Source organism: Schistocerca serialis, chromosome 4 (assembly GCF_023864345.2).
Source record: "Schistocerca serialis cubense isolate TAMUIC-IGC-003099 chromosome 4, iqSchSeri2.2, whole genome shotgun sequence".
NCBI classification, from domain to species: domain Eukaryota; kingdom Metazoa; phylum Arthropoda; class Insecta; order Orthoptera; family Acrididae; genus Schistocerca; species Schistocerca serialis.
The window spans coordinates 353,669,562-353,696,902 of record NC_064641.1 but is presented as its reverse complement, the minus strand read 5'-3'; the positions used below and the strand labels follow the sequence as shown (position 1 = coordinate 353,696,902).

At 37.8% G+C, this 27,341-nt stretch overlaps 1 protein-coding gene across 6 annotated transcripts in view; it reads left to right on the top strand.

Annotated features, from left to right (window-relative positions):
* Window positions 1-27,341, top strand: part of LOC126474141 (axotactin) — a 557,260-nt gene that overhangs the window by 505,026 nt on the left and 24,893 nt on the right. For all 6 annotated transcript variants that reach the window (XR_007586577.1, XR_007586576.1, XM_050101588.1 and 3 more), the window contains one exon: window positions 6,444-6,508. Coding sequence is in view for 4 of the 6 variants with exons in the window: in XM_050101588.1 (XP_049957545.1) it covers window positions 6,444-6,508 (65 nt within the window). In the remaining 2 variants the exon portion in view is untranslated. The remainder of the gene's footprint in view (window positions 1-6,443; window positions 6,509-27,341) is intronic.

Here is a 27,341-nt window from a genome sequence, read left to right as displayed (position 1 = left end):
TGAGACTGGTTTGATGCAGCTCTCCATGCTACTCTATCCTGTGCAAGCTTTTTCAGCTCCCAGTACCTACGTCAACCTACATCCTTCTGAATCTGCTTAGTGTATTCATCTCTTGGTCTCCCTCTACGATTTTTACCCTCCATGCTGCCCTCCAATACTAAATTGGTGATCCCTTGATGCCTCAGAACATGTCCTACCAACCGATCCCTTCTTCTGGTCAAGTTGTGCCACAAACTTCTCTTCTCCCCAATCCTATTCAATACTTCCTCATTAGTTATGTGATCTACCCATCTAATCTTCAGCATTCTTCTGTAGCACCACATTTCGAAAGCTTCTATTCTCTTCTCGTCCAAACTATTTATCGTCTATGTTTCACTTCCATACATGGCTACACTCCATACGAATACTTTCAGAAATGACTTCCTGACACTTAGATCAATACTGGATGTTAACAAATTGCTCTTCTTCAGAAACGCTTTCCTTGCCATTGCCAATCTACATTTTATATCCTCTCTACTTTGACCATCATCAGTTATTTTGCTCCCCAAATAGCAAAACTCCTTTACTACTTTAAGTGCCTCATTTCCTAATCTAATTCCCTCAGCATCACCCGACTTAATTAGACGACATTCCATTATCCTTGTTTTGCTTTTGTTGGTGTTCGTCTTATATCCGCCTTTCAAGACACTGTCCATTCCATTCAACTGCTCTTCCAAGTCCTTTGCTGTCTCTGACAGAATTACAATGTCATCGGCGAACCTCAAAGTTTTTATTTCTTCTCCATGAATTTTAATACCTACTCCGAATTTTTCTTTTGTTTCCTTTACTGCTTGCTCAATATACAGATTGAACAATATCGGGGAGAGGCTACAACCCTGTCTTACTCCCTTCCCAACCACTGCTTCCCTTTCATGTCCCTTGACTCTTATAACTGCCATCTGGTTTCTGTACAAATTGTAAATAGCCTTTCGCTCCCTGTATTTTACCCCTGCCACCTTTAGAATTTGAAAGAGAGTATTCCAGTCAACATTGTCAAAAGCTTTCTCTAAGTCTACAAATGCTAGAAACGTAGGTTTGCCTTTCCTTAATCTTTCTTCTAAGATAAGTCGTAAGGTCAGTATTGCCTCACGTGTTCCAGTGTTTCTACGGAATCCAAACTGATCTTCCCCGAGGTTGGCTTCTACTAGTTTTTCCATTCGTCTGTAAAGAATTCGTGTTAGTATTTTGCAGCTGTGACTTATTAAACTGATAGTTCGGTAATTTTCACATCTGTCAACACCTGCTTTCTTTGGGATTGGAATTATTATATTCTTCTTGAAGTCTGAGGGTATTTCGCCTGTTTCATACATCTTGCTCACCAGATGGTAGAGTTTTGTCAGGACTGGCTCTCCCACGGCCGTCAGTAGTTGCAATGGAATATTGTCTACTCCGGGGGCCTTGTTTCAACTTAGGTCTTTCAGTGCTCTGTCAAACTCTTCACGCAGTATCATATCTCCCATTTCATCTTCATCTACACCCTCTTCCATTTCCATACTATTGTCCTCAAGTACATCGCCCTTGTATAGACCCTCTATATACTCCTTCCACCTTTCCGCTTTCCCTTCTTTGCTTAGAACTGGGTTTCCATCTGAGCTCTTGATATTCATACAAGTCGTTCTCTTATCTCCAAAGGTCTCTTTAATTTTCCTGTAGGCGGTATCTATCTTACCCCTAGTGAGATAGGCCTCTACATCCTTACATTTGTCCTCTAGCCATCCCTGCTTAGCCATTTTGCACTTCCTGTCTATCTCATTTTTGAGATGTTTGTATTCCTTTTTGCCCGCTTCACTTACTGCATTTTTATATTTTCTCCTTTCATCAATTAAATTCAATATTTCTTCTGTTACCCAAGGATTTCTACTAGCCCTCATCTTTTTACCTACTTGATCCTCTGCTGCCTTCACTACTTCATCCCTCAAAGCTACCCATTCTTCTTCTACTGTATTTATTTCCCCCATTCCTGTCAATTGCTCCCTTATGCTCTCCCTCAATCTCTGTACAACCTCTGGTTCTTTTAGTTTATCCAGGTCCCACCTCCTTAAATTCCCACCTTTTTGCAGTTTCTTCAGTTTTAATCTACAGGTCATAACCAATAGATTGTGGTCAGAGTCCACATCTGCCCCTGGAAATGTCTTACAATTTAAAACCTGGTTCCTTTTATGATGATATGAAAAACAATTTAGAGTGAAAAGCATCATCAAGCCAAAGAATTTGGTGTAGTTACGATGCAAGCTTCAAACTTACAGTTGTGCCCTAAGTCAAGCCCACACAGAGGCTGGAAAACAGTATGGATTGGATGAATCTAATGTGTGACATTTAGTTGCTTCAAAAGAAAAATGGAAGAAGCCAGTTTCAATGAGAAAATCATTCACAGGGCCAAAATGTAGCAAGTATCAGGAACTTGATGCTAAGATTCTTTCCTATGTGCAAGATAAGAGGACAGATGTCTCATCTCACACGAAGTTATTCAACTGTTGGCCTTAGTGAGATGGAATAACATTTTTCCAGAGACATATCCTTATCAACAATAGAAGGCCTCAATAATCACAAAAGTCTTAAACATGCCACAACAAGAATTTCTTCAGTTTATGTGGAGTTGTGGCCTTACTCTACGACAAAGTACTACTCTAGTACAGAGAATGCCAGCAGCTTTCGAGCAGAAACTGGTCAACTTCTGGCATTACATCATCTAGTTGCAAAAGGGTCACTTATACCGTTTTTCATCAGATTGCCAATGCTGATGAAATACCAGAGTTTTTTGACATCCTGAACACTGCAACAGTTATCATGGAAAGGACAAAAAGTATCTTATTAAGGTGAACCAGAAACGAAAAAATTGAATAACTTTGATGTTAGCTGTTACAGCTGACGGGGCAAAGTTCCCACTTGTGTCATTCTGAAGAGAAATACCATGATCAAAGAACACTTTCCTATGGGTTTAGTGATTTGCTGCGACGAAAAGGTCTGGATGACAATGCAACTGATGGTTGACTTCTTGTCTACTGTTTGGTTTTGGAGACATGGGGCACTACTTCCTAAGAGAACCATACTAGTTTTTGATGCTTTTAAGGGACATATCTAACACCTGAAATAAAAGATAAACTTGCTGCACAAAAGGTAGATCTTGTCTTAATATCTGCAGAAATGATTTCAAAACTACAGTTACTAGCTGTTGCCCTAAGCACACTGTTCAAGGACAACCTCCAAAAAATGTATTCAGATTGACTCCTGGAAGAAAATTATGTACTTGCTCCATCTAGTAAGATTAAGAAGCCACCAGTTACCCATATGTGCATGTGGATTCTAGCTTCATGGTCCTCTGTATCATCAGAGTCAACCATAGAGGTGTTCAAGAAATGCTATGTATTGCATAACCTGAATGGGAGTGAGGATGATGTACTGTGGAAAGAGAATGAAGAAAATAATAAGGGTGAGAGTGATGAAGAGAATACTGGTGCTAATAGTGATGAAAGTAAGAAAGACAGAGTATGGAGTCAATGCATTGCATCAAATGCTAGAACAAAAGGTTAGGGTACGTACTTATGTCTTACATGTAAGTACAAATACATTTTTGGTAATTTGTTTCCTCTCAGTCAGTGTGCGGCTTATTTTTGCACAAAGTCTTGATTGTTTATTATTATTATTATTATTTTAATTCCTCAAAATTTAGGGGTGCGGCTCATAAGCAGTGGTGGTTTATTTTCAGGTCATTACAGTAATATAAATGTATCCAACATATCCACCTCCATAAGGGAGCGGTCAGCACTTCTGATTGCCATAGAAAGGACCTGGGTTCAATTCCCCATACCACCAGGCATTTTCCCTTCATTGCAGGACTGTAACTGGGAGCACTCGCCCTTACAATGCCTACTAGGGAACTACATTTATGAGAAGTAGCATCTCCAAGGTCTGGAAAGTTGCCAGTGGCTTGGAGGGTGGTGTGTTGACTCCATACCCTGCCGTAAGGCATCCAAATGAGAACAGTTAGCAGAGTATGACACAGAAGCAAATCAGAATCACTTGGTCCTCTGAGCCTGATAGTGGAGAGAAGGGGAAGGAGGAGTTAGACAGAGAGAGGGAGGAGGAGGATAAGAAGAGGAAAAGGGAGTAAGAGGAAATAGACAGACAGAGGGAGGGGAGTAGGAGATGGACAGAGAGGGGGGAGGGGGGGGGGGGGTAGGAGGAGATGGTCAGAGAGAGGGAGGAGAGATGGAAATAGAAAAAGTAGAGAAGGTAGTGGAACACAGAGGAGGACAAGGGGATGGATAGAGAGAGGGGGGAGGAGGAGGTGAACTAGGAGAAGGAGGAGGAGGGAAGGAGGCAGGTGGAAGATGGAGGCTGTTCGCTGTAAGATGGAGTGGTTTTAGGAGGAAGCATAAAAGGGTGTGAGGAGGCAAGTGAAAGAATATTGGATATAAGGAGAAAGGATGAAGAGTGGATGGAGTGTGTGGAAGAGAGGAGAGTGAAACAGGAGGTAGAATAGGACAGAGATATAAATTCTTTCTTATTATTCTGATGAGACAGCAGAGATTGAGACCTATATGTGTGCAACATAAGTAAAATAAAGGAAAGGAACCACTAATCTTTAGCTGGCTGCATAGAAACACACACTAATAAACACTATTCATACTAGCTTTTCAGCTCATTCTCCAGTACAAGTACACACATTCAGACACACAAACGCAGCCACAGAAATGCACACAACCACTTCTATGCTTTGACTCTGCAATATATCTAACACAAGCACACATGAGAGAAGCTAGTATAAGTATAATTTTTTACTACAATTTATTTATAAGCTAGATAGCAGCAAAGTCCCGTTAAGTCACTTGGTTATAAATTGTTCAAAAACTGAAGGATGCAAAATGAACGTAACTTTTCATCATCTTGAATTGCTGTGGCTGAGTAGCATGGCATGCCCTGCAGTGTTGAAAACTGTTCCAAGGTGTACTTGTGATGGCTACCATTGTTCAACATATGAATTTATTCCCTTTTTCACTTCACAGTCCATTGTGCAAATGGTCTGGACATGTGGTTTAATATGCTGGTTCTTACTTGCCTTTCAACAGTGCCTACTCTTGTGCCTATTATTGGCTCCTTTGTTGGCACATATTTCTAATCTCTTCACCATCACTTTTAACTTTAATAGTATTATTTCATTTTGTTCTCCTCTGTGTTCTTCTTCACCAAAAAATATCTGATCACTCATCGCTACTAGTAAGGTATTGATGCATGGTAGCAGAAACTGAAACATCAGGTGCCACACTCACTCCAACTTAAAATATCAGAACCACAAAACTTTAAGAAGGCAACAGTTAAATCAAAACTTTTTAATTCACTGGAACACCTGTTTCTGATGACAAGTGGTTATCACATACTTTTGTTTTTCTCCTTCTCACTCTGGGTATTTTTCTCATTTCAAACAATAAACAATCATTCACTGCTTCACTCACCCTGCTAGTTTCCACCACAGTAAACATAATCCAAACAGCTCCAAAGACACAGTAATCCTACTGTCATAACTTTACAATAGCATGCTGGGAAAATGTAATCAGCCTACAAAGGAGATTTTTTATAAAACACTCGTGCGACCCATCATAGCATACAGCTCAGATGTGTGGGTTCCAGACTAAATAGAATTATCAGGGGATATGTTATGTATACAAAGAATGGCTGTGCATGACTTTGATTCATAAAAGAGTATTATGGAGATACTGAAAAATGTGAACTGGCAGACACTTGAAAGAGATATGAATTATCCCGTGAAAGCCTACTTACAAAGTTTCATGAACCATATTTAATTGAGAAATTTAGGAATGTACCATGTATTACTTGCATAGGTACCACAAAGGCAAGCTTAGATTGATTACAGTGCACACACTGACATTTAATCAATCATTATTCCTGATCTCCACATGTGAATGGAATGAGAAGAAGTCTTTGTAATTGATACAACAGGATGTCACTGCCATGCATTTCACAGTGGTTGCAAAGTATAGATGTAAATGTAGATGCAGATGAACAAACTCCTATTGTATAATGATAAATGATATGTCAGTTAGCAGTTTTGCCTGATAGTCTACCTGTGTAAAAAATAAATAAATAAATAATATCTGTGTAGACTGTTCAGCCAGTTTGACAATTGATGTTTTTCCTCAGTAAATGATTGAAATTTATTTCAGAAGTTTTAAATTTGTGTCCTGATAAGGGAAAAACTGAAACAAGTAACATGGAGGGGTAGTAAAGTCCAGAAATGCTCAAGTAATCTGTAAGGAATTATTCATAAAGATCATTACAATTGCAGATTCATGTCAAGAATTTATTTGTTTTGTTAACAAATAAACTATGTAATGCTTCATTCAGTATGAGGAACAGAGCTAAATGTTCAACTGTTACTTTTACAGATAACACGGATAAAGAATTAGCATGGGAACCTCTAAATGAAAATACTGGTCTTCTGCAAGATAAGGTATTTATGTAGTAATAAAGCTCCTTGTTCTAACTCCAAAAATAACAAACTTTAAAGTCTGTAATTACTGCTGTCAGTGACCCAATTTGGTAAGATAATGACTTACCAAACAAAGAATTATCCATGGTTGATCATTTAAGTTTTAATGTCAAAATACAAATGTGATGCAATTAAATTTTAATGATAATATCCAAAAACCCCAATTTTTTCTTACTGTACTAAACTTGGGATGCAGTTTCCTTGGCTCTATGTGATCGGTAAATTAAAATTTAATTCATCTGGGAAGACTGCTAAAAAGACTCAATTCAGGGCTATAAAGACAAATATAAAAGGAACCACTTACAGATAACTCTTTCTCGTATCAGATGGCCACACCCTGAGGCCATGTAAAACAAATGTTGGGTTAAATATTTAGCATCCAGAACCAGATTTTTTCCACCTGCCAACTGAGAGGCAACAGTTGAAGAAAAAAGGACTATTCACAGCCTAGGAAAGAATGTTAGCAAACACTGTCAGGATGAAAGGAATATCAGCAATGAAATGCCCTTGACATTTCAGATTTAAAAACCTGATTCATTGAAAGTGGCAGTGTCATAGAGAAAATGAAAGGAAAAAGGAAAGATTCATCAAAAATATGATACCACATGGAAAGGAACTAAGGATTTAATAGTGCAAGAGATAAGAATGAAAGAAAGAGAAAAACACTAGTGGAAACCTCTAAAATATAAATGTAAAATAAAAGGGGGGTATTAATTTTTTAAAAAATTAAATGAGCAAACTGCTTTGCTCAATACATCAATTTGAGTTGTGGGACCCAGGCATGTGGCATTGTGTAAGTTGTCATCTCCAATGTTTTACGTGCTAGAGTTGGGGGAAATGGAGTAATTAAAATCGTCTGTATAATGTGGCAGGTACCAAGATCTTGTCACATCTGCTTTATCAGAGCACCATGTGTTGCCAATACAGATTCTGTGCATGTGGTAATTCATTCTTATAACTGTGTAACTATGGCACAGACAGAGAAAGCTGCATAATTATGGCATTTCACCTGATACACAGTATAAGAATCGCACAGACGCAACTCCTGAGGTAGACCTCACCACTGATGGTATTAACATTGCAGCTATGGAGGTAACATAGGGAAAATTATGCACTTGACAATATGAAACACTGAGCAAGGAAATGAGGTTCAAGAGATATATTATTTTGGGTGATAAACACTGGGCCAAAAGAATAAAGTACAAGAAGAGGTAAACTCTTTCATTGTTCTCGAGATAAAACAGTATTTTTAAGAGTGGCCAAAACAGGATAAGAAAGTCAAATGTTGAGTTAAACATTTGGCATCTAAATGGCAAAATTGCTTAAAAATACTTGCATGTTCTTACATGGAAAGGTAAACTTCGAGAAGTGTCACATGGTCTCGGACACTCTTATAAAGCAGATTAATCTGCTTCAATCAGCAGAACATGATCAGTATGAAGACATGTCGTAGTGCAAATGAGTAATGTATAATGATAAAGTTTCATTGAAAAATTAAAAGACAAAGAGAACAGCATATAACTAATGATCTAATACATATCACTGATCTCTAGTGCAGTTCAGACTGAGGCATACACTATGTGATCAAAAGTCAAGACACCTGGCTGAAAATAACTTACAAGTTCGTGGTGCCCTCCATTGGTAATTCTGGAATTCAATATGGTGTTAGACCACCCTTAGCCTTGATGACAGCTTCCACTCTCACAGGCATACCTTCAGTCAGGTTCTGGAAGGTTTTTGAGGAATGGCAGCCCATTCTTCATGGAGTACTGCACTGAGGAGAGGCATTTATGTTGGTCTGTGAGGCCTGGCATGAAGTTGGTGTTTCAAAACATTCCAAAGGTGTTCTATATGATTCAGGTCAGGACACTGTGCAGGCCAGTCCATTATAGGGATGTTATTATCATGTTGAAAGATGCAACCACCATCCCCGAATTGCTCTTCAACAGTGGGAAGCAAGGTGCTTAAAACATCAATGTAGATCTGTGCTGCGATTGTGCCATGCAGAACAACAAGGGATGGAAGCCCCCTCCATGAAAAACAATACCACACAGTAACACCACCACCTCCGAATTTTACTGTTGGCACTACACACGTTGACAGATGACGTTCACCGGGCATTCGCCATACCCACACCGTGCCATCGGATCGCCACCTTGTGTACAATGATTTGTCACTCTAAGCAATGTTTTTCCACTGTTTAGTCATCCAATGTTCACGCTCTTTACACGAAGCAATGCATCGTTTGGCATTTACCAGCATGATGTGTGGCTTATGAGCAGCCGCTCGACCATGAAATCCAAGTTTTCTCACCTACCACCTAACTTTCATAGTACTTGCAGTGTACCCTGATGCAGTTTGGAATTCCTGTGTAATCGTCTGGATAGATTACAGATTATGACCTCTCTTCAACTGTCGGCGGTCTCTGTCAGTCAACAGATGAGGTCGGCCTGTACGTTTTTGTGCTGTAAGCGTCCCCTCACGTTTCCATTTCACTATCACATCAGAAACAGTGGACTTATGGATGTTTAGGAGTATGGAAATCTGGCATACAGATGTATGGCACAAGTGACATCCAATCACCTGACCACATTCGAAGTTCGTGAGTTCCACGGAGTGCCCCAATTGGCTCTCTCGCAATGTCTAATGACTACTGAGGTCGTTGATATGGAGTGCCTGGCAGTAGATGGCAGCATAATGCACCTAACATGAAATCATATGTTTTTTGTGGTGTTCGGGTACTTTTGATCACGTAGTGTGCATTCTCAGTGTCATTGTTTCATAAACAAAAGAAGTTGAGATACTTTTACTGAACAGAAGTCACTAGGAGAAAATGGGTTTAAAGTTAGTTCAAACATGTTTGAGATGTACAGAAAAACTGTTGATGAGGCACTACATTCAGGTCAATCAAGAATGAGCATACTGACTTACATCAATCAAGTGAACTAAATCCTAGTACAAAATTAGTAATCATGTCTTACTCAAGACACTGAATTGGTGATAAGTTATGATAATGTTAACACTGCATTCCTAGTTTTGGATAAGCGGAATATCTGCTTATTCAGTATATTCCCAGTTTTTGCAACACAAATTGACTGAACAGCAGATGGCAATTCTGATAGAAACAGCTGAAACATTACATTGACATGTGTAGCCAAGATCCATATTTTGTGTAAAGTACCATAATAGGATTTTATACCTGCTAGTAGTAAGTCAATCCAAAATAGGGAAGAAAACCACCGAAATGTATTGTTCTGTGCATTATATTGTGAGAGGCAAAGACATTTGACAGCAGCTCTTTTGTAATTCCAAGAGAATACTCACTGACACTTTGCAGCTCCTTATAAATGTTCCCATAAATGTATTGCTGTTAACTGAGATTACTTCGAAGGTGAAGAATGTCATCTTGTATTTATTTTCTGTTTACTTTGTTTCATGATACTATTCTGCATACTTTTGGATGTAGCATCTAAACTGCTTCTTTTTTTTTTTTTTTTTTTTTTTTTTTTTTTTTTTTTTTTTTTTTTTTTTTTTTTTTTTCCCCGCACTGTGTGAATTACACAACATCTGAACTTGATTTTCTTCATGGAGGCAGTCAAATGAAAACTGAACACCTGCCACAGTGGGACCATGAAATAGGCCCATTCAAAAGTCATCTCCACACATGTTAAGACATTTATCCCACTGGGAAACAAGACAGTCAATTCCTGTTTTGTAAAACGTAGTCAGTCACTGACGGATCCACACCACTCTTGCAACTTCCTTGTCTGACTGAAACCAACATCCACGGATATTGTTCTTCAGGTTGCCAAAGATGTGAAAATCACATGGTGAAAAATCCGGGCTCTACAGAGGATGTTGGAATACTTCCCAAACAAGTCATCGATGGTAGCATTTGCCCAGTTGGCAGTTTGGGGGCAGTATTTATTGTGCATCAGGATGATCCCATCCACAGCATTTCTACAGCCCAGCAGTACAAAATATCTCTCATCTCGCATGCCAAAGAAATCCAAAGCTGTTCCAACAAGTTCAGATAAGTATATGATGGTCTTCTTGACTGCAGGGACCCACTGCCCATCAAGTTCCTCGAGCATGAAACCACAATCAAAGCAGAGACACATTGCAGGAACTGTGATGCACCATATAAAGTCAAAACACTCAGGAATACCATTGGATGGAACGATCCTGTTGCATGATAATGCCCACCCCGCACTCCCAATTGGATGAAGCAATTTGGTTGGGAAACACTACAGCATCCTCCATAGAGCCCAGATCTTTCACCATGTGGTTTTCACATCTTTGGTGACCTGAAGAAAGACATGCGTGGTCATCAATTTCAGTCAGAGGAGAACGTTGAAGTGTAGGTATAATTGTGGATCCATCAGTGCCCAACCACATTCTATAAAACAAGAGTTGATCGTATAATTTCTCACTGGGATAAATGTCTTAACACATGTGATGATTACTTTGGAATGGAACCATTCCTTGGTCACATTGTGACAAGTGTTTGATTTTCATTTTACTGCCTCTCATAGCATTAAAGAGTAAACGTACCAGAAATTTAATGTGTAGAGCACCATCCTGTTGATAGATGAAGTCAGCGCTGTCAGTCTCCAGTTGTGGCATGAGCCAATTTTCCAGCATGTCCAGATACACGTGTCCTGTAACGTTTTTTTCGCAGAAGAAAAAGGGGCCGTAAACTTTAAACCGTGAGATTGCACAAAACACGTTAACTTTTGGTGAATTGCGAATTTGCTGCACGAATGCGTGAGGATTCTCTACCGCCCAGATTCACACACTGTCTGTTCACTTCACCATTAAGAAAAAATGTTGCTTCATCACTGAAAACAAGTTTCGCACTGGACGCATCCTCTTCCATGAGCTGTTGCAACCGCGCCAAAAATTCAAAGCGTTTGACTTTGTCATCGAGTGCCAGGGCTTGTAGCAATTGTAAACAGTAAGGCTTCTGCTTTAGCCTTTTCCGTAAGATTTTCCAAACCGTCGGCTGTGGTACGTTTAGCTCCCTGATTGCTTTATTCGTCGACTTCCGCGGGATACGCATGAAACTTGCCCGCACATGTTCAACTGTTTCTTCGCTCACTGCAGGCCGACCCATTGATTTCCCCTTACAGAGGCATCCAGAAGCCTTACAACTGCGCATACCATCGCCGAATGGAGTTAGCAGTTGGTGGATCTTTGTTGAACTTCGTCCTGAAGTGTCATTGCACTGTTACGACTGACTGATGTGAGTGCATTTCAAGCACGACATACGCTTTCTTGGCTCCTGTCGCCATTTTGTCTCACCGTGCTCTCGAGTGCTCTGGCAGCAGAAACCTGAAGTGCGGCTTCAACCGAACAAAACTTTAGGAGTTTTTCTACGTATCTGTAGTGTGTCGTGACCATATGTCAATGAATGGAGCTACAGTGAATTTATGAAATCGATTCAATCATTTGTAATAGCCCTGTATATCGCTCATTGAACATTTGAGAAATTTGTTCACTCAGTTTGGGTGTTAGATTATAAGTTCACCCAGTCACAGTTGTAAATTCCATGGGGGACAGCTTCCGTAGTACATTTTTAAGTGGCATCCAAACTTGATCCTTCTCTACTTTTTTTAAAAGATGTCCTTGGTCCTGGAGGGTGTTAAAATACAACATGTACATCTTGGTTTTAACAGTCAATATTATCAACTTTGGCAACCCACCACTGTTCGTCGTAAACACAAGTCACTATGTCTTTATTCTGAAGAAACAGATGTACAAGTTTTCCACATTGATGAAATTCACTATCAGGTGAACTTGATGTAATCTCACACTTCTGTAAGTTGTGTGAATGGGGTACAAAACAATGAAAAGATCGAGTGCCTTTAATCTTCTGACAAGTGTTGTACCTTTCCTTCAAGACGCTGTCATAGACTTCTTGTATTTCCTCATATTGTACAAAAACATAGGTAATTCCTTTGATATGTTTTTTACAGAATTCAAACATTTCTTGAGGTGTTATGATATGATTGTCATTGGTCCACTGCAGACGTGCTTTTGTGACAGCTCACTTTGTTGTACCACCGACAACATCACAAGCATTCTTCCCACGGCATGAAGTGAAAAAGTGCCATTTCTCATAAAACCCAAAATCTTCTTTATGAAAGGAGTTGTTAATAATTTTCTTTTTTTGTTTTTATATTGACTTGCTGTCCCATCTGAACATTAAATCAATTTTTTTTATGGAAGGGTGGTGCTGTTTAATGCAGTTTGTTAATTTTAGGTGAAAAATGTGAACTGCTGTAGTGTTGTGTTCAAGGTAGTCACTTATGACACAAAAGCTGTGGCTCATTAGTTTATCTTCATCTTCATAATAGAATACAAATGGATGAACTGTGGCCTGCTTGTTTACCCAGTGTCTGCCCCAATAGCTGAGTGATCAGCTCGGCTGGCTGTCATGCCAAGGGCCCCGGGTTTAATTCCTGACTGGGTCAGAGATTTTCTCTGCTCAGGGACTGGGTTTTGTGTTGTCCTCATTATCATTTCATCATCATCAGTGGAAGGCAATGGGAAACCACCACTGGAATCACTTGCCTAGTCACTCAAGCGGTGGACCTCTCTGACGAGGCTTCCCCCATGACAAGACCTGCCGTAAGGCAGAACACAAAGTTTTTGTTTACCCAGTGGTGCCCTTGTACTTCATCTTGAACAACAAAGGAATAATTTTCCGAAAAGTCAGCAAGAACTAAGCATTCATCAGCTGCCAATGTTTGCTTTTTGTCTTTCAAAAATTTACTTTGAGCTTTTGCAATAAAATGATGCATTTTCAAATTTCAAGGTTAGCCACCAACATTTCAAAAAACTCTTCTCGTGATTTTATGACTGTCACCATTTCAGTTCTGTCTTGCATCACCCATTATTTGTATTTTATATTGTCAGGCATCAAATCATCTTCTTTGGATTCTTCAAACACGTCAAGTAAGGCTTGTTTGCCTGGACAATCTTCATATTTTCCCTTGATCATACAATTGTAACTGTCAATATTGCATACCATAACATCCAAAAGGTCTTTATAGTCACCTCCAAGATTGGCCCCATCTATCATCAACTTTACATTTTGATGATACAAACGAACACAAACATTATGGGTGCCAGATGCCCCTGTGACAATACACCATCTTGGTCTCAGCTCGCAAAACTTTGATCTTCCAATTTTAATGCAGGATTTTCTTTTTTTAAATTCAGTGAATAGTTCATTTAAATTACACAATATTAACCTTTTTTGTCTTTGAATCTTAGAACCAGTTTCTTTCACAGAAACACAGTCTTTTTTGCCAGACATCAAACGGCTGTTATAGTCATCATCATAATACTTAATAAATTTATTGATTGTGTTTTCATCTACCAAATTAGATGCACTTTTCTTTTGTAATGCTGGTAAAATTCCCTGTTCTTTTACTAATTGCCTTGTTAACTTAACAAGACATTGTGACACATTAAATTCATCACTAACTTTTGCTCAACTCCAAGAATTCAGCAGTAAACAGATAATCTTAATTTTATCCTCTTTGTTTGAAGTACTGTGTTTAGTTTTTAGTTTTCCTATCAAATCACCATATTAGGTTGGTGAAGTTTTAGAACTTCCATCTGTTTTAGTACAAATTGTATTTTGAAATGAAACTTTCGAATTCTTTTTGGCTGTAGCTGCCACTTTCTCAATTTTTGTATTCAAGGCACTTAGTCTTCTATCTTGACTTAGTTTTCTAATTTTACTAGCAGGCGATATACCCAGAATTTCACAAGCTGTAACTACTTTTTTAATGGTTGCTGATAAGTCACAAAATCCTTTATCTGAGGTTTCACTATCCTTTCTCTTGTGGATTGCGAATATCTTAGAATAACATGTTGGACACAATGATTTTTCTGGTATGAGATTGACAAAAGGGCTTTTTTTTTTTTTTTAGAATAATGATCAAATGTTATTTCTCGCAGATCTTTTGTTATATGTTTCTTATAAGGGTTCATGCAAGACTGACCAAAAAGGTGACAAAAAATTTTTAAGTATTTTATTTCATGGTACTTGCATGTTGATTTGAACTCTGGGCCTACTCATAAGTAAAACAACACTTTTTCTTCTTCACTGTAATCTTCGATTAAAGTAATGTCTGTAGGATACTCTCCATACACACTTTTATGACATGCTTCATTAATAACAACATCAACAGAACACTGAGACACCATTTTTCAACTGCACACTTCAAGAAATTCTATCTAAATAAGTGAGTAGACAATTGTTGGTCTAAGGGAGAAGACAACAATCAGACTTTTATAGGCTTGCAGATGCAATTGTTAGCCTGCTGAAACAATTACCACAGCATTGTTTCGACAAATATTCATTAACTAGTGTAATGTTGTGTGTTACATTATGCAATTGGTATACTTTATTTGATTAGCCTATCAGATATCACAGATGTTAATAAACGTATTTTTGACTCGTGTTTGTAATTTTTTTCCATAATTTTCAATTGAATCTCAAAGTTGAAATTTATACTGAAGTTTGATATCATAAAGGTCTATTAACTGTGAATTTTTCAGATTTTTATCTGGTACCCCAACAAAGATATGCAGGCCACAAAATGGAAATATTTAAAAAAATCCATTTTTTAAAATCGTGTATTTTTTTAAGTGTAAGCTGCTCACAATTGATACTCTGTAAAAAGTAACTATACTATACAGTGTAATAGCAGGAAAAATATTAAATCTGAGAAATTAATCTTTCTTTGGAAAACTACTGTTCAAAAATTGAGTTTTTTTTAATTTGTGGCTGATAACTTGGCACTATTAAAAATATATTAAAGAATACATTCAGCTAAGTGTTAATGATGTTAATTTGTAGCCCAGAGTGTGTTGAACTAAATGCATTTTATCTGAAAGGCTTAGGACACTCCACTACTGAATAATTGTAAAAAAATGTAGATGCTTGCAAATACGAAAAAACACACGCGCCTGGAACAAATATGGCCACCATTTCAAAATAATAAACAATAATTTTTTTTACATAGTTTTGTGGCTACTAAACATTGGGGAATTCACCCAGCAAATATAACATTTTTCTGAGATGGTCAAGATACCAGTGCTGGACCACTTGGTATGGATTGACCCCTTTCTGTAAGATGTGTGGTTATTTACTGAACACAATATTTTTATTGCTTGCCTTTACCAAATAAAACTTTAGTTCCTTTTACCCAAAAGAAAATGATGTAGGAGGAGATAGGGTAGTGATATGTCCTACACTGAGGTTGTAATCAGATAACATTTATTTTTTATTCCACACAAAAATTCAAAAATACAAGCTTGTCAGCTTTGACTTAGTGTGCTGATTGTACTTAACCACGAATTAATGACTGACAAACAATAAAGATTATATAGTGTCTGCTCACAAAAGCTCTTCAAAGATTATGAATTCCACAGAATGAATCACAATGACAGGATTTCTGAAATAGTTTCTGATAGGGACACTAGATCTTAAATTCAATTAGCCCTGGTGTCTGTTTAGGAAGTGCAACAAAGTCAAAGTCCATTCAGTAGTATAACAATGGCAACCACTGAGCACCGTTGACAATCCAATTTCCACACAAGAATACCAGTTGTGGAGCATCAATTCCACAGCAGGCCAAGATGGAGGAGGCAAAGTTTTCTGTGCAGTGGCTAGCAGCATGTAGTGGGTGCAGTGGAGTATGCTCCAGATCAAGCTGCTGCTGGAAATCAGCAGTGTAGATCCTGGTGGTCACTCTGCTTCAAAACTTTGTGCAGAGGCTCTGTGAATTGGACTGGTTGAGAGCAGCCAGGCATCAACCTAAAGTTGTGACTGACAGATGATATCTGTTTGATGCTTGGATTATATATGGTTCAAAGAGGCAAAGAAGTGCTTCCAATTGTGGCACTGTTGTCAGGATGCATGTGTCGCTGGTCTTGAAGCTGGCATCTTTCTTGGTGAAGCTAACACGTCATTTTCCCATGATGCCAGCTGGAGTTCCACTGCAGAACAGACTGGCATGTTTTGGACACAATCCATTTCACTATGGTTGATACACCATGCCTGCCATACTGTTGACAGCTGGGTCTGCCAAGGGAAGGTATCCTGTGGAGCCAGAACACGGGCAACTTGGAGACATTACCTGTAATGTAGGTAGTTGTAGTCATAGATGAAGGCTTTGGATACATCAGACAGGATGCAAAGTAAACTAGAATTGTAATCTGCTAACCAATACTTGAGGCATACAGAGTGAACCTGAACTCCAGGTTGTTCAGGGATAAGTGACCATTGTCTCTGGTGGCTCATTACAGATCAATAAAATTTTGTTTTATTTCTTACCCCCATTTATATTTGTATTTCTTATCTAATGAAAATACGTCCACAGCAATGCCCATATGGATGGTATGTGCTGCATGTCTTGTTTGGAAACAAATTTATTCAATTCAGTGACTGTACTTGCTGTTGACAACAGTGATGTCCACTCACTCTTTGCCCTTGGCACTGTTCAGTCATGTCACGGGTTTGTTTTCTGGCAATGTTAGTTGTACATTAACAGTGATATTCAGCAGCAAGGCTAGGTTTATTGATGAAGAGTTGGTCAATGTGGACCTCATGCTAGGGTTCATTGAATGCAATGGAAAGACACAACAATGCTATGTTAAGCTATTTCCACAGCAAAGGCAACCACATCACAGTACTTTTACATCTATGGGTTGTTCCATTACTCTGAACTTTGTGTTATACATTTTAGTGACTGTATGTTATGGAGATTCATTGCAAAGTTATTATTTTTTTCAGGGACAAAGGTAATTGGGGTAACAAAATAAATAAATCATAAGTACATTATTACTATCTATTGAGGCCAGCAAAGACCATGTGTCCTTTATACCAAAATACTCAGAAAATATCCTTGAACAACCTGCAAAATTTTTGGTGGAGTTCGGGTTCACTCTGTGTATTTTGTGGCCATAAGTCTATGGATATGCACTCTTATCCTTTCAGAGATCACAGCCATATGTGTAGAGCAGCAATAATCCAAACTTTGGTCATCTAAATGACTGCGTAACTGAACTACTACTTGTTCATGCCTGTTACTCTCCCCATTCTAAGCTTTTGCCCTCCTCCCCCTGCCCTTGCACTAATGCTGAGTTGCCAGCAATAATAACCATTTGCTCTCTGTTATGATCACTTGTACCTTTACCATGTAAAGTAAACTTGAATATACAATGTCTAATATAAATGTGTTGTACTTTCTATGAGACAGAAATATGAGGTTAATAAAAGGACAGGATAGATTGTTACTCACTGTAAAGATGACATGTTGAGTTGCACATAGGCACAATGAAAAGACCATTATAATTTAGCTTTCAGCCAAAACCTTCTTCAAAAAAGAAAACACACACACATTCACAAATTCCTTCACAAAAGCAAGCATACCTCATACGCATATGACCACCATGTCTGGTACCTTGGACTAGAATGCAACTGTCGCATTGAATGAAAGCAGGATTCTGGAGATGGCAGGGAAGGGGGAGAGATAGCAGGGTATGGGTGGAGAGACAGAAGAGCATTCCAACCTGGAGTTTCCATTATTAGATTGATAAAATGCTAAGAGGAAGGTGAATTCGGAACCAAGTTATCTACTAAATAGGGCTACAAAGTTAGTAAGCTCACAAAAACACATAAAAACAGAAGAAAAACATCATAAATTTTATATCTAAGCTTGATTCTACGGATAGATCTACAGTTTGTAAAACTATGAAGCTCAGCATGAACATGATTTTAGATTGTGCTGTTTACAAGTGTTTACACAAGAAAGATCACAAGGAGAATCCACCTTTGGTCCCATTCTATGTGAAAAATCAGTTCAGTTTAATGAAAACCTTGGAGAGCTGTTGAATTTTAAAGCAAGCACGTGCCAATTAAAACACTGTTGTAAGTCTAGGCATGGCATTTGTGAGCTTCAAACACAAGAAGAAAAACTGTCCGCTGATTCTTTCATAATCAAATTAAGGAAGTATTGAAGAAAGAAAATTATGCTCTCAAAAATGTTTGGAATGCTTACAAAGCTGGGGTCAATCAGAAAGCTTTTCCAACTCATTAATGTGTTTGTGATGCCTATCATTTACACCTCACAAAAGAGCGCCTGGATAAATACCTGTAGTATCATTTTCACAGAATGGTTTATGGAAGTTTTTGAACACTCTGTAAAATCTCATCAGTTAAAGAATGGTAAAAGGGAGAAATAATTACTGCTCCCTGATAATACACCAACTCATCCATTGTTTGATATTTTAAATAAAAAGGATGAGTTCATAAAATAAGGTCTCTTCCACCTAACGTAACTTCCTTATCGCAGTCTATGAATCAAGGCATTATTGAGTCTTTCAAATGGTATTACAGAAGAGAATTGTTAAGTAAGTTATTGAGAAAGGGAAGAAGAGGGAGAAGAAAGTCTGTTTATAAATCATGAAAATATTGATTTGAAAGATGCGTCCTAGATGATCGCAGCATCATGAGATAGTGTAAAGAAACAGTATTTGGAAGGCCAGGAATAAAACTTTGGGGGAAGTGCTCAAAGTCTAATTGAAAATGACAAACAGAAAGATATGTCCAAAATGCTCAATATGCTAAAAGAACACAGTTGCCATGAATGTGATGAAGATGACATTCAAGAATGGATGAGTATCCATGATGCAGATCCACAACACTAAATCCTACAGGATAGCAAAATTGTAAACCTCATCACTGATAAAGCTGACATTGCTACATGTCTCTCAGCTAGTGGTAGAAAAAATGAAGATCAAAATATACCACCTCTTTCTGAAGCATTTATATGTTTAGATACTGCCTTCAGGTGGTGTGAAGCTTAAGATGAAAGTGACCAGTTTCAGATATCTGTCCTGAAAAGTGTAACATAGCTGCTTGTAAGTGGGGAGACTTGCTTTCACAGACCACAGTTAAGGATTTTTAAAGCATTGATTCTATACGTATGTACTGTACATGCAAAATTCAAATGTATTGCATATTTTTTGTTTACTAGGCTGTACTACATACATTCCTACTGTACTTGCCCTTGTGACAATAAAAGAGATTCATGTTATTATAAATATATGTAATTTTTATTGGTAAATAAAAGTATACTGTTCAATTATCTGAACAAACCAGTTTTCTGGACTTTTATGTCCCCTGAAACTAACAGGATGTGAGATCTCATTTTGCTACAGTTACATTATGAGAAAACCTTTCTATTTAGTTCTGTCATATTCAGCATTGAATTTGTTTCAATTTGTCCTGAAGCATAATAAACAGGTGTTAGTAAGTTTTTGGGCAAATTGATATGGCACATAATTGATGCTCTAATTTATACCTAAGTCTTCAGTGGAGTCCAGTTAGGGTCTGTGCAGGAAATTTCAGCAAATACATTCAAATTTCTTTTGAAACTACGGCAAAGTAGTTCTTGCTTTCAGGACAGAAGGATAATCATATTGATCTAGAAAACGTCACTATGGGAAGTATACTATTCTCTAAAATGTTTTTGTAAACATTTGCATTGATTTAATAGTCTGAGTCAAAAGCAGGGTAAACAGCTTCAGATCATCACACCTTCTTCCACTGAATTTCACTCTTAGCACACTTCCAATTAAGTGCCCTTTTCCATGCATCCACCAAGTCCACATATGCCTGGTAGAGTGTCACACCATAAACTGTTTGTTACTAATCATCCACAGAGCCTCTTCTGTTGGTGCACAAAGCAATGATGGTTTTGTGTATCATTTGTTTTTATGAACACCAATGTGTGGCAACAGTACAACCCTAAAAAGTGATAGTTCCTTGACAGTGTTTGTCATTGACTTCTGTACCCCAACTGGAATATAAGACAAAGCTCATGCCAGAATACTTTACTGTTTGGTGATCCCCATCTGGTCTTTGATTACCCTAGCAGGACAGTAATTTGGATTAGTACTTCCCAAGTGTCTTACCTCTGAAATAGCATTGCTGCCAGTAGTCATAGACAAATTTAACAACTAGGCACATGTAGTGCCCAAGAGAACATCCTTTTCACTTAACACTTCATTTGAGCTCCTTGAACTCTGAGACCGAACTGACATACTCTATTATTATTTACTGGAGTATACACTGTAATTCACATGACAAGTTAAATTATGCCACACCAGGACTCATGTCTGCAACATTACCTTTTGTGGACAGTGAATTACCAACTGCACAACTTATTCTGGCCTCCCATAGATGAACTAAAAGATTGAAACTGTCACTTGTTTCCTTCCATAACCTCAATGCTCCCAAAGAACCTCTTCTTCAATTTGTTTATGGTCATAGTGTCTGCAGGTAAAATAGTTAAGCATATCACATACTCTAGACAATTTTCACTACTGCTGAAAGTATTTGCAAAGTCCAGAGATACATATGTATCAAAATACCATCTCATTTTCTTGGTCTGAGAAATCTCTTCCCAACCACTACATGGGGGAGAAATGCCCTCTTCATTGTCATCATTGTTCTGCAAACATTTCATGATAAATATTGACAAGCAACTCAGAATCAAAGCATAAATAAATCCAGAATGCTATAAAAATCCTCACAAATAAACTGCACAAGCAATAGCAAGCAAATGCAAACACTGCCTCTTTTTTTTATGTGTGACCTAAGGCCAATTGACACTGGCCATCACGTCACATCATGATCCATCCCATCAAAACATTCTGAAATGCATTTCAAATGGTGGCATCCACACTGACCGTCCTCTCCCATCAGGTCATGTCACATCATGGCACCATCAAGGTTTCTGGGGAAGAAAGTTTTGCTGGCTGACGTCATCCATCTGCAGTTGATCACATGACCCCCAGGCTCATTTCCTCTTTATACATGGCCATGCTCAGATCTTCATATTTTGTTTCATGGTAGTTTTTGTGGTTAATATCAATTGTTTTTTGTTCATTGTTCGTTATAAATTGTTTTGTTTCATAACTTCTCTTGCTAAAATTTATAATAAATGACAAAAGATTAATCAATGCAGTGAGGCAACAGTCTGAATTGTATGACATGAATGTAATAAATTAATTACTTTCAGTCTACTACATTTATAAAGCGAATTGTTTTACATACTGGTAAGGTATTTAATATCTTACAGTGAAATGGATTACACTATGGCTTCAACTTGAAGTGAAAAAAGTACTGTGGGTAGAATCAGATTGATTAGTAGATGGAATTTGTCTGCATGTCGTCAGACATTTGTATTGTTTAATAAAGAAATGGACTGAAACATTCAGAGACTGCAAGTTGTTTGTTTAAATATATGTTTGTGGCAGGCTTATTTACTGTCAAGTAGCTGTCTGAATTGCGTGTGTGAAACAGTTTAGCAAGTGTAAGCAGTTAATATTTATGTGGTTTCATTAGCTAGCCCCAGTACAAATCAGGCACTTGAACTATTAAAAGCCAAATACAAGACATAAAGCAAACCCATTTAAATCTTGAAGGGATAGGTATCGAGGGAGATAATACTATTGTACGTAAGTTTTCACCATACCAGCAACTAAACTTAACCTTAAACAGACCGATTTTTCATGAGATGTGATGGTAGCTCATAACACTGTGTTCCTTTTAGTAATTCTGAGTGCAATTTAATGTAACAAATGAAAAAATTGATGCTTTAACTTCCTAAAATGCAAAATGAAGATTCCTCTCCCTCAAACTCCTTGTATAGTGTGTGAAATTCCCTTTCTGTACCAGTTAATGACATTATTTGGACCCATGCTCTTTTATGTGTTGTTTTGCACTTCTGTTGTCTTTCTCTAATATACAAACTATCCCTGCAATCTGTAAACCATTTGATTCCAATAAATGTCATTTTCGTACAAATGTCAAGCTACTGCATTGTGTATGTGCACTTTGTGCATAAAAACAGTTGAAAACCACCTTGCAAAGATTACAATTCTTGCAAAAAGAACAACTGAGGACAGCCATACAAGTTGAGATCATGTGACTTGAATTGACTTGATGTGCCACGGGCAGTGTGAAGATATCTTGATGTGATGGAGCCATGATATGACAGTGTCATGACAGCGAGTGTTAATTGGTCTTTATTGAACTCAGAAAGTGACTGACTTCTTCCACATGCTGTTGTGGCGTTTCTTAACCATCACTGTGTGTGTTTGAATTTATTCAGAGAACTAGGGATTGAATTTATTAATATCAGGTTATGTCATGATAATCACTTTTTCAAAAACAAACCCATCCATTAAAGCCAATTCAGACTGTACATCACGGCACCATCACATCGTGGCACTGTTATGTCAAGGAGTATTCACACTGTCCATCACAGCACAGCACATAAAGTTAATTCAAGTCATGTGATCTCAAGTCACAGGGCTGTCCTCAACTGTTTTTTCGTGCTACTTGCTATCTTTTGAAGATGATTTTCAACTGTTTTTATGCACTAAGAGCACATACAAAATTCAGTAGTGTATATATGTGGATGCTGTAGTCAACATTTGTATAAAAATGACATTTATTGGAATCAAGTGGTTTGCAGTTTGCAGGGATAGCTTGTACATTAGAGGAGGGAGACATAAATGCAGAATAATGCAAAAAAGAGCGTGGACCCCAAAAAACATCATTACATGGTACAGAGGGGAAATTTCACATGCTATGCAAGGAACTTGAGAAAGAGGAATCTGCATTTTATAGTTTAGAAAGTTGAAGCACCAGTTTTTTCATTTCTTATGTAAAATTTCTCCCAGAATTACTATAAGGAACACAGTATTATGAGCTTTCACAGTATTATGAGCTTTCATCACATCCCACGAAAAATTGGCCTCATTTAGGTTAAGTTTGGCTACCAGTTCAATGCAAATTTTTGTGCAATAGTCATATACCCCTCAATAGCTTTCCCATAAAGATGTACAAGTTTTCTTTCCAACTTGTATTTGGCTGTTAATAGTTCAAGTGCTGTATTTGTACTGGGCTTAGGTAGTGAAACCACACAAATATTGACCACTTATGCATGCAGAAGTGTTTGTGTTTTGACACTGTTGCAATGCCTGAAGTTTTCAGTCCATTTGTTTATGAAACATTACAAATACCTGACAACGTATAAATAAATTCCACTTGCTAATCAGATTCTATCCAAAGTACTTTTTTCAGTTCATGTTGCAGCAAGATTGGTATCCATTAAATTGTAAAGAATTAAATAAGGTACTGATATGAATAAAAATCCACTTTATAAGTACAGTAGAGTGCATGTAATTTAGTACATTCATGTCGCAAAATCCATACTGTTGCCTCACTGCTTCGATTAATCTTTTGTCATTTAGTATAAATTTCAATGAAAGAAGTAACAAAACAAAACAATTTATTATGAATTAGAAACAACATACAACTAGTGTCAACCATGAAAGCCACATCAACACGAAATGGTGGAGCTCAGAGCATGGCCGGGTAATGTGATGAAATGAGCGTGGGATCACTTGATGAACGATTGACATATGGCGTCAGCCGCCAAAACTTCCTTCCTGAAAAACCTTGATGGTGCTGTGATGTCATGTGATGGGACGGGATGACCAGTGTGGATTCTGCCATTTGTAAAGCATTGCAGAATGTTTTGATGTGATGTGAAATGACATGATGTGATGTGATGGACAGTGTGAATTGGCCTTTACATTAATATTTTTTTAGTTCCATAGGATCCTACACTGAGTGCACACCTGTCCTTAACCGACATAAGTGACCATAAAGGACTGCCCAGAAACTTGTAAGTCTTATGGCCATTTTACATGATACTTTGTAGCTGTTGCCTCGAGTTGTTCCCATTGTTAATCTTGCTTACTGTCTGGACTCCAGCCCAACAGTGAAATGGACAAGCAGTAACAATCATTTCTTGAAGTAAGGCAGTTTTGGTTACAAAATCCTTTTTATGCACAGGGAATGACATGTTGAGACCTGTTAAGGCATCATCAGATTGATGTAAAAATTACTGTGGAAAACCAACATTCATCTGTTAATGCCCACATATGGCATTAAGATGAGATTTATCATCCCATGACAACAGGATGATGGTTCCTTATAAAATTTTATCTTAATACCATATGTGAGCCCTTAATGCAGAAATGCTTGTTTTCCACATTACTTTTTATGCCAATCTGATGATGCCCCAAAAGGGTGAAATGAGTCGTTTCCTGTAAATAAAAAGATTTTGCAAACAAGACTGTCTTATTTCAAGAAATTCATAGGTTGTTACTGTACCAGGTGCCCAGCATAGAATGGAACCATTTTTAGTATCAATAATTGTTGCTAGTAGAAATCCTTGAATAACAGAAGAGATTATGAAATTTAAATGAAGCAAGCAAAAAGGAATACAAACGTCTCAAAAATGAGACCAACAGGAAGTGCAAAATGGCTAATCAGGGATGGCTAGAGGACAAATGTAAGAGTATAGAGGCATATATCACTAGGGTTTCGGTAGATACTGCCTACAGGAAAGTTAGAGAGACCTTTGGAGACAAGAGAAATGAATATCAAGAGCTCAGATGGAAAACCAGTTCAGAGCAAAGAAGGGAAACCAGAGGTGGAAGGAGTACATAGAGGGTCTATACAAGGGTGATGTACTTGAGGGCAATGTTAATGGAAATGGAAGAGGATGTAGATGAAGATGAAATGGGAGATATGATACTACCTGAAGAATTTGATAGAGCACTGAAAGACTGAAGTTGAAACAAGGCTCCTGGAGTAGTCAGCATTCCATTAGAACTACTGATAGCCTTGGGAGAGCCAGCCATGACAAAACTCTTCCATCTGGTGAGCAAGATATAGGAGACAGGTGAAATAACTTCAGACTTCAAGATGAATGTAATAACATCAATCCCAAAGAAAGCATGTGTTGACAGGTGTGAAAATTACCAAACTATCAGTTTAATAAGTCACAAAACTGTTAGAAGCATACCTTAGGGAAGATCAGTTTGGATTCCGTTGAAATGTTGGAACATGGGAGGCCGTACTGACCCTATGACTTATCTTATAAGATGGACTAAGGAAAGGAAAATCTGCATTTCTAGCATTTGTAGACTTAGAGAAAGCTTTTGACAATGTTAACTGGAATAGTCTCTTCCAAATTCTGAAGGTGGCAGGGATCAAATACAGGGAGTGAAAGGCTATTTACAATTTGTACAGATACCAGACGGCAATTATAAGAGTCGAGGGACATGAAAGGGAAGCAGTGGTTGGGAAGGGACTGAGACGGGGTTGTAGCCTATCCCCAATGCTATTCAATCTGTATATTGAGCAAGCAATAAAGAAAAAAACAAAAAAGGAAAATCCATGGAGAAGAAATGCAAACTTTGAGGTTTGCGTATGACGTTGTAATTCTGTCAGAGACATCAAAGGACTTGGAAGAGCAGTTGAATGGAATGAAAGGTGTCTTGAAAGGAAGATACAAGATGAACATCAATAGAAATAAAATGAGGATAATGGAGTGTACTCAAATTAAATCAGGTGATGCTGAGGGATTTAGATTAGGAAATGAGACACTTAAAGTAGTAGACGAGCTTTGCTATTTGGGGAGCAAAAAACTGATGATGGTCGAAGTAGAGAGGATATAAAATGTAGACTGGCAGTGGCAAGGAAAGCATTTCTGAAGAAGAGAAATTTGTTAACATCAAGTATAGACTTAAGTGTCATGAAGTCTTTTGGGAAAGTATATGTATGGAGTGTAGCCATGTATAGAAGTGAAACATGGACAATAAATAGTTTAGACAAGAAGACAATACAATAGGAGCTTTTGAAATGTGGTGCTACAGAAGAATTCTGAAGACTAGATGGGTAGATCACTTAACTAATGAGGAGGTACTGAATACAATTGTGGAGAAAAGGAATTTGTGGCACAACTTGACTAGAAGGGGCAACAAAGGATCACCAATGTAGTATGGGAGGGAAGTGTAGAGGGTAAAAATGGTAGAGGAAGACCAAGGGATGAATATACTATGCAGATTCAGAAGGATGTAGGTTGCAGTAGTTACTTGGAGATGAGGAAGCTTGCACAGGATAGAGTAGCATGGAGAGCTGCAGTCTCTGGACTGAAGACCACAACAACAACAATTGTTACTTTTGGAAGTTGCTCTCAAGGCATTACACTAATTGGATTAATACAATTTCCAGCAATATCTCCAGCCCATAACTGGACTGAAGCACTCGAGATTCCTGCTCAGCAACTGAAGAAGATTGGTAGAGAAGTTGTAGAAATATCATACAAAACAATAATGTTAACTCAGCTTCAAATATCTGGTGATCATCAATGTCACTGAAAAAGTTTGAAAAATCTTGATCTCAGAAAGAGAAAATAGAGTGTTTATTCATCAAAAGCAAGCAGTAACAGTATTGTGTTAAGTAAATAACTATAATTTTTGATGAGGTTTCTTGAAGTGTCTTGAAATTTTTGCACTTGCTTCAGGATGGGTTTACTCCTTAATAATATTTGTTGTTGGTAATAGAAATTAGTTTTTTGTCTTCTTGTGTACCTTCCAGAGTGAGTTGTAATAACCTAGTTCAAAAGTGTCCAACAGCTACTATCAAACATTTAGCAAGAACATCTTTACCAGTCAAAAGAAAATTAAGAAATATACTTGATTAGCTATTCACATAAATTATTCACACCTCCTGTTTACTCCTTTTTCTATTATTGAAGACATATATAACTGTTATTCTTATATAAATATTAGTGCTTGCTTTCAAACATTAGGTTAGCAGTAGCTAATAAGCAATAGG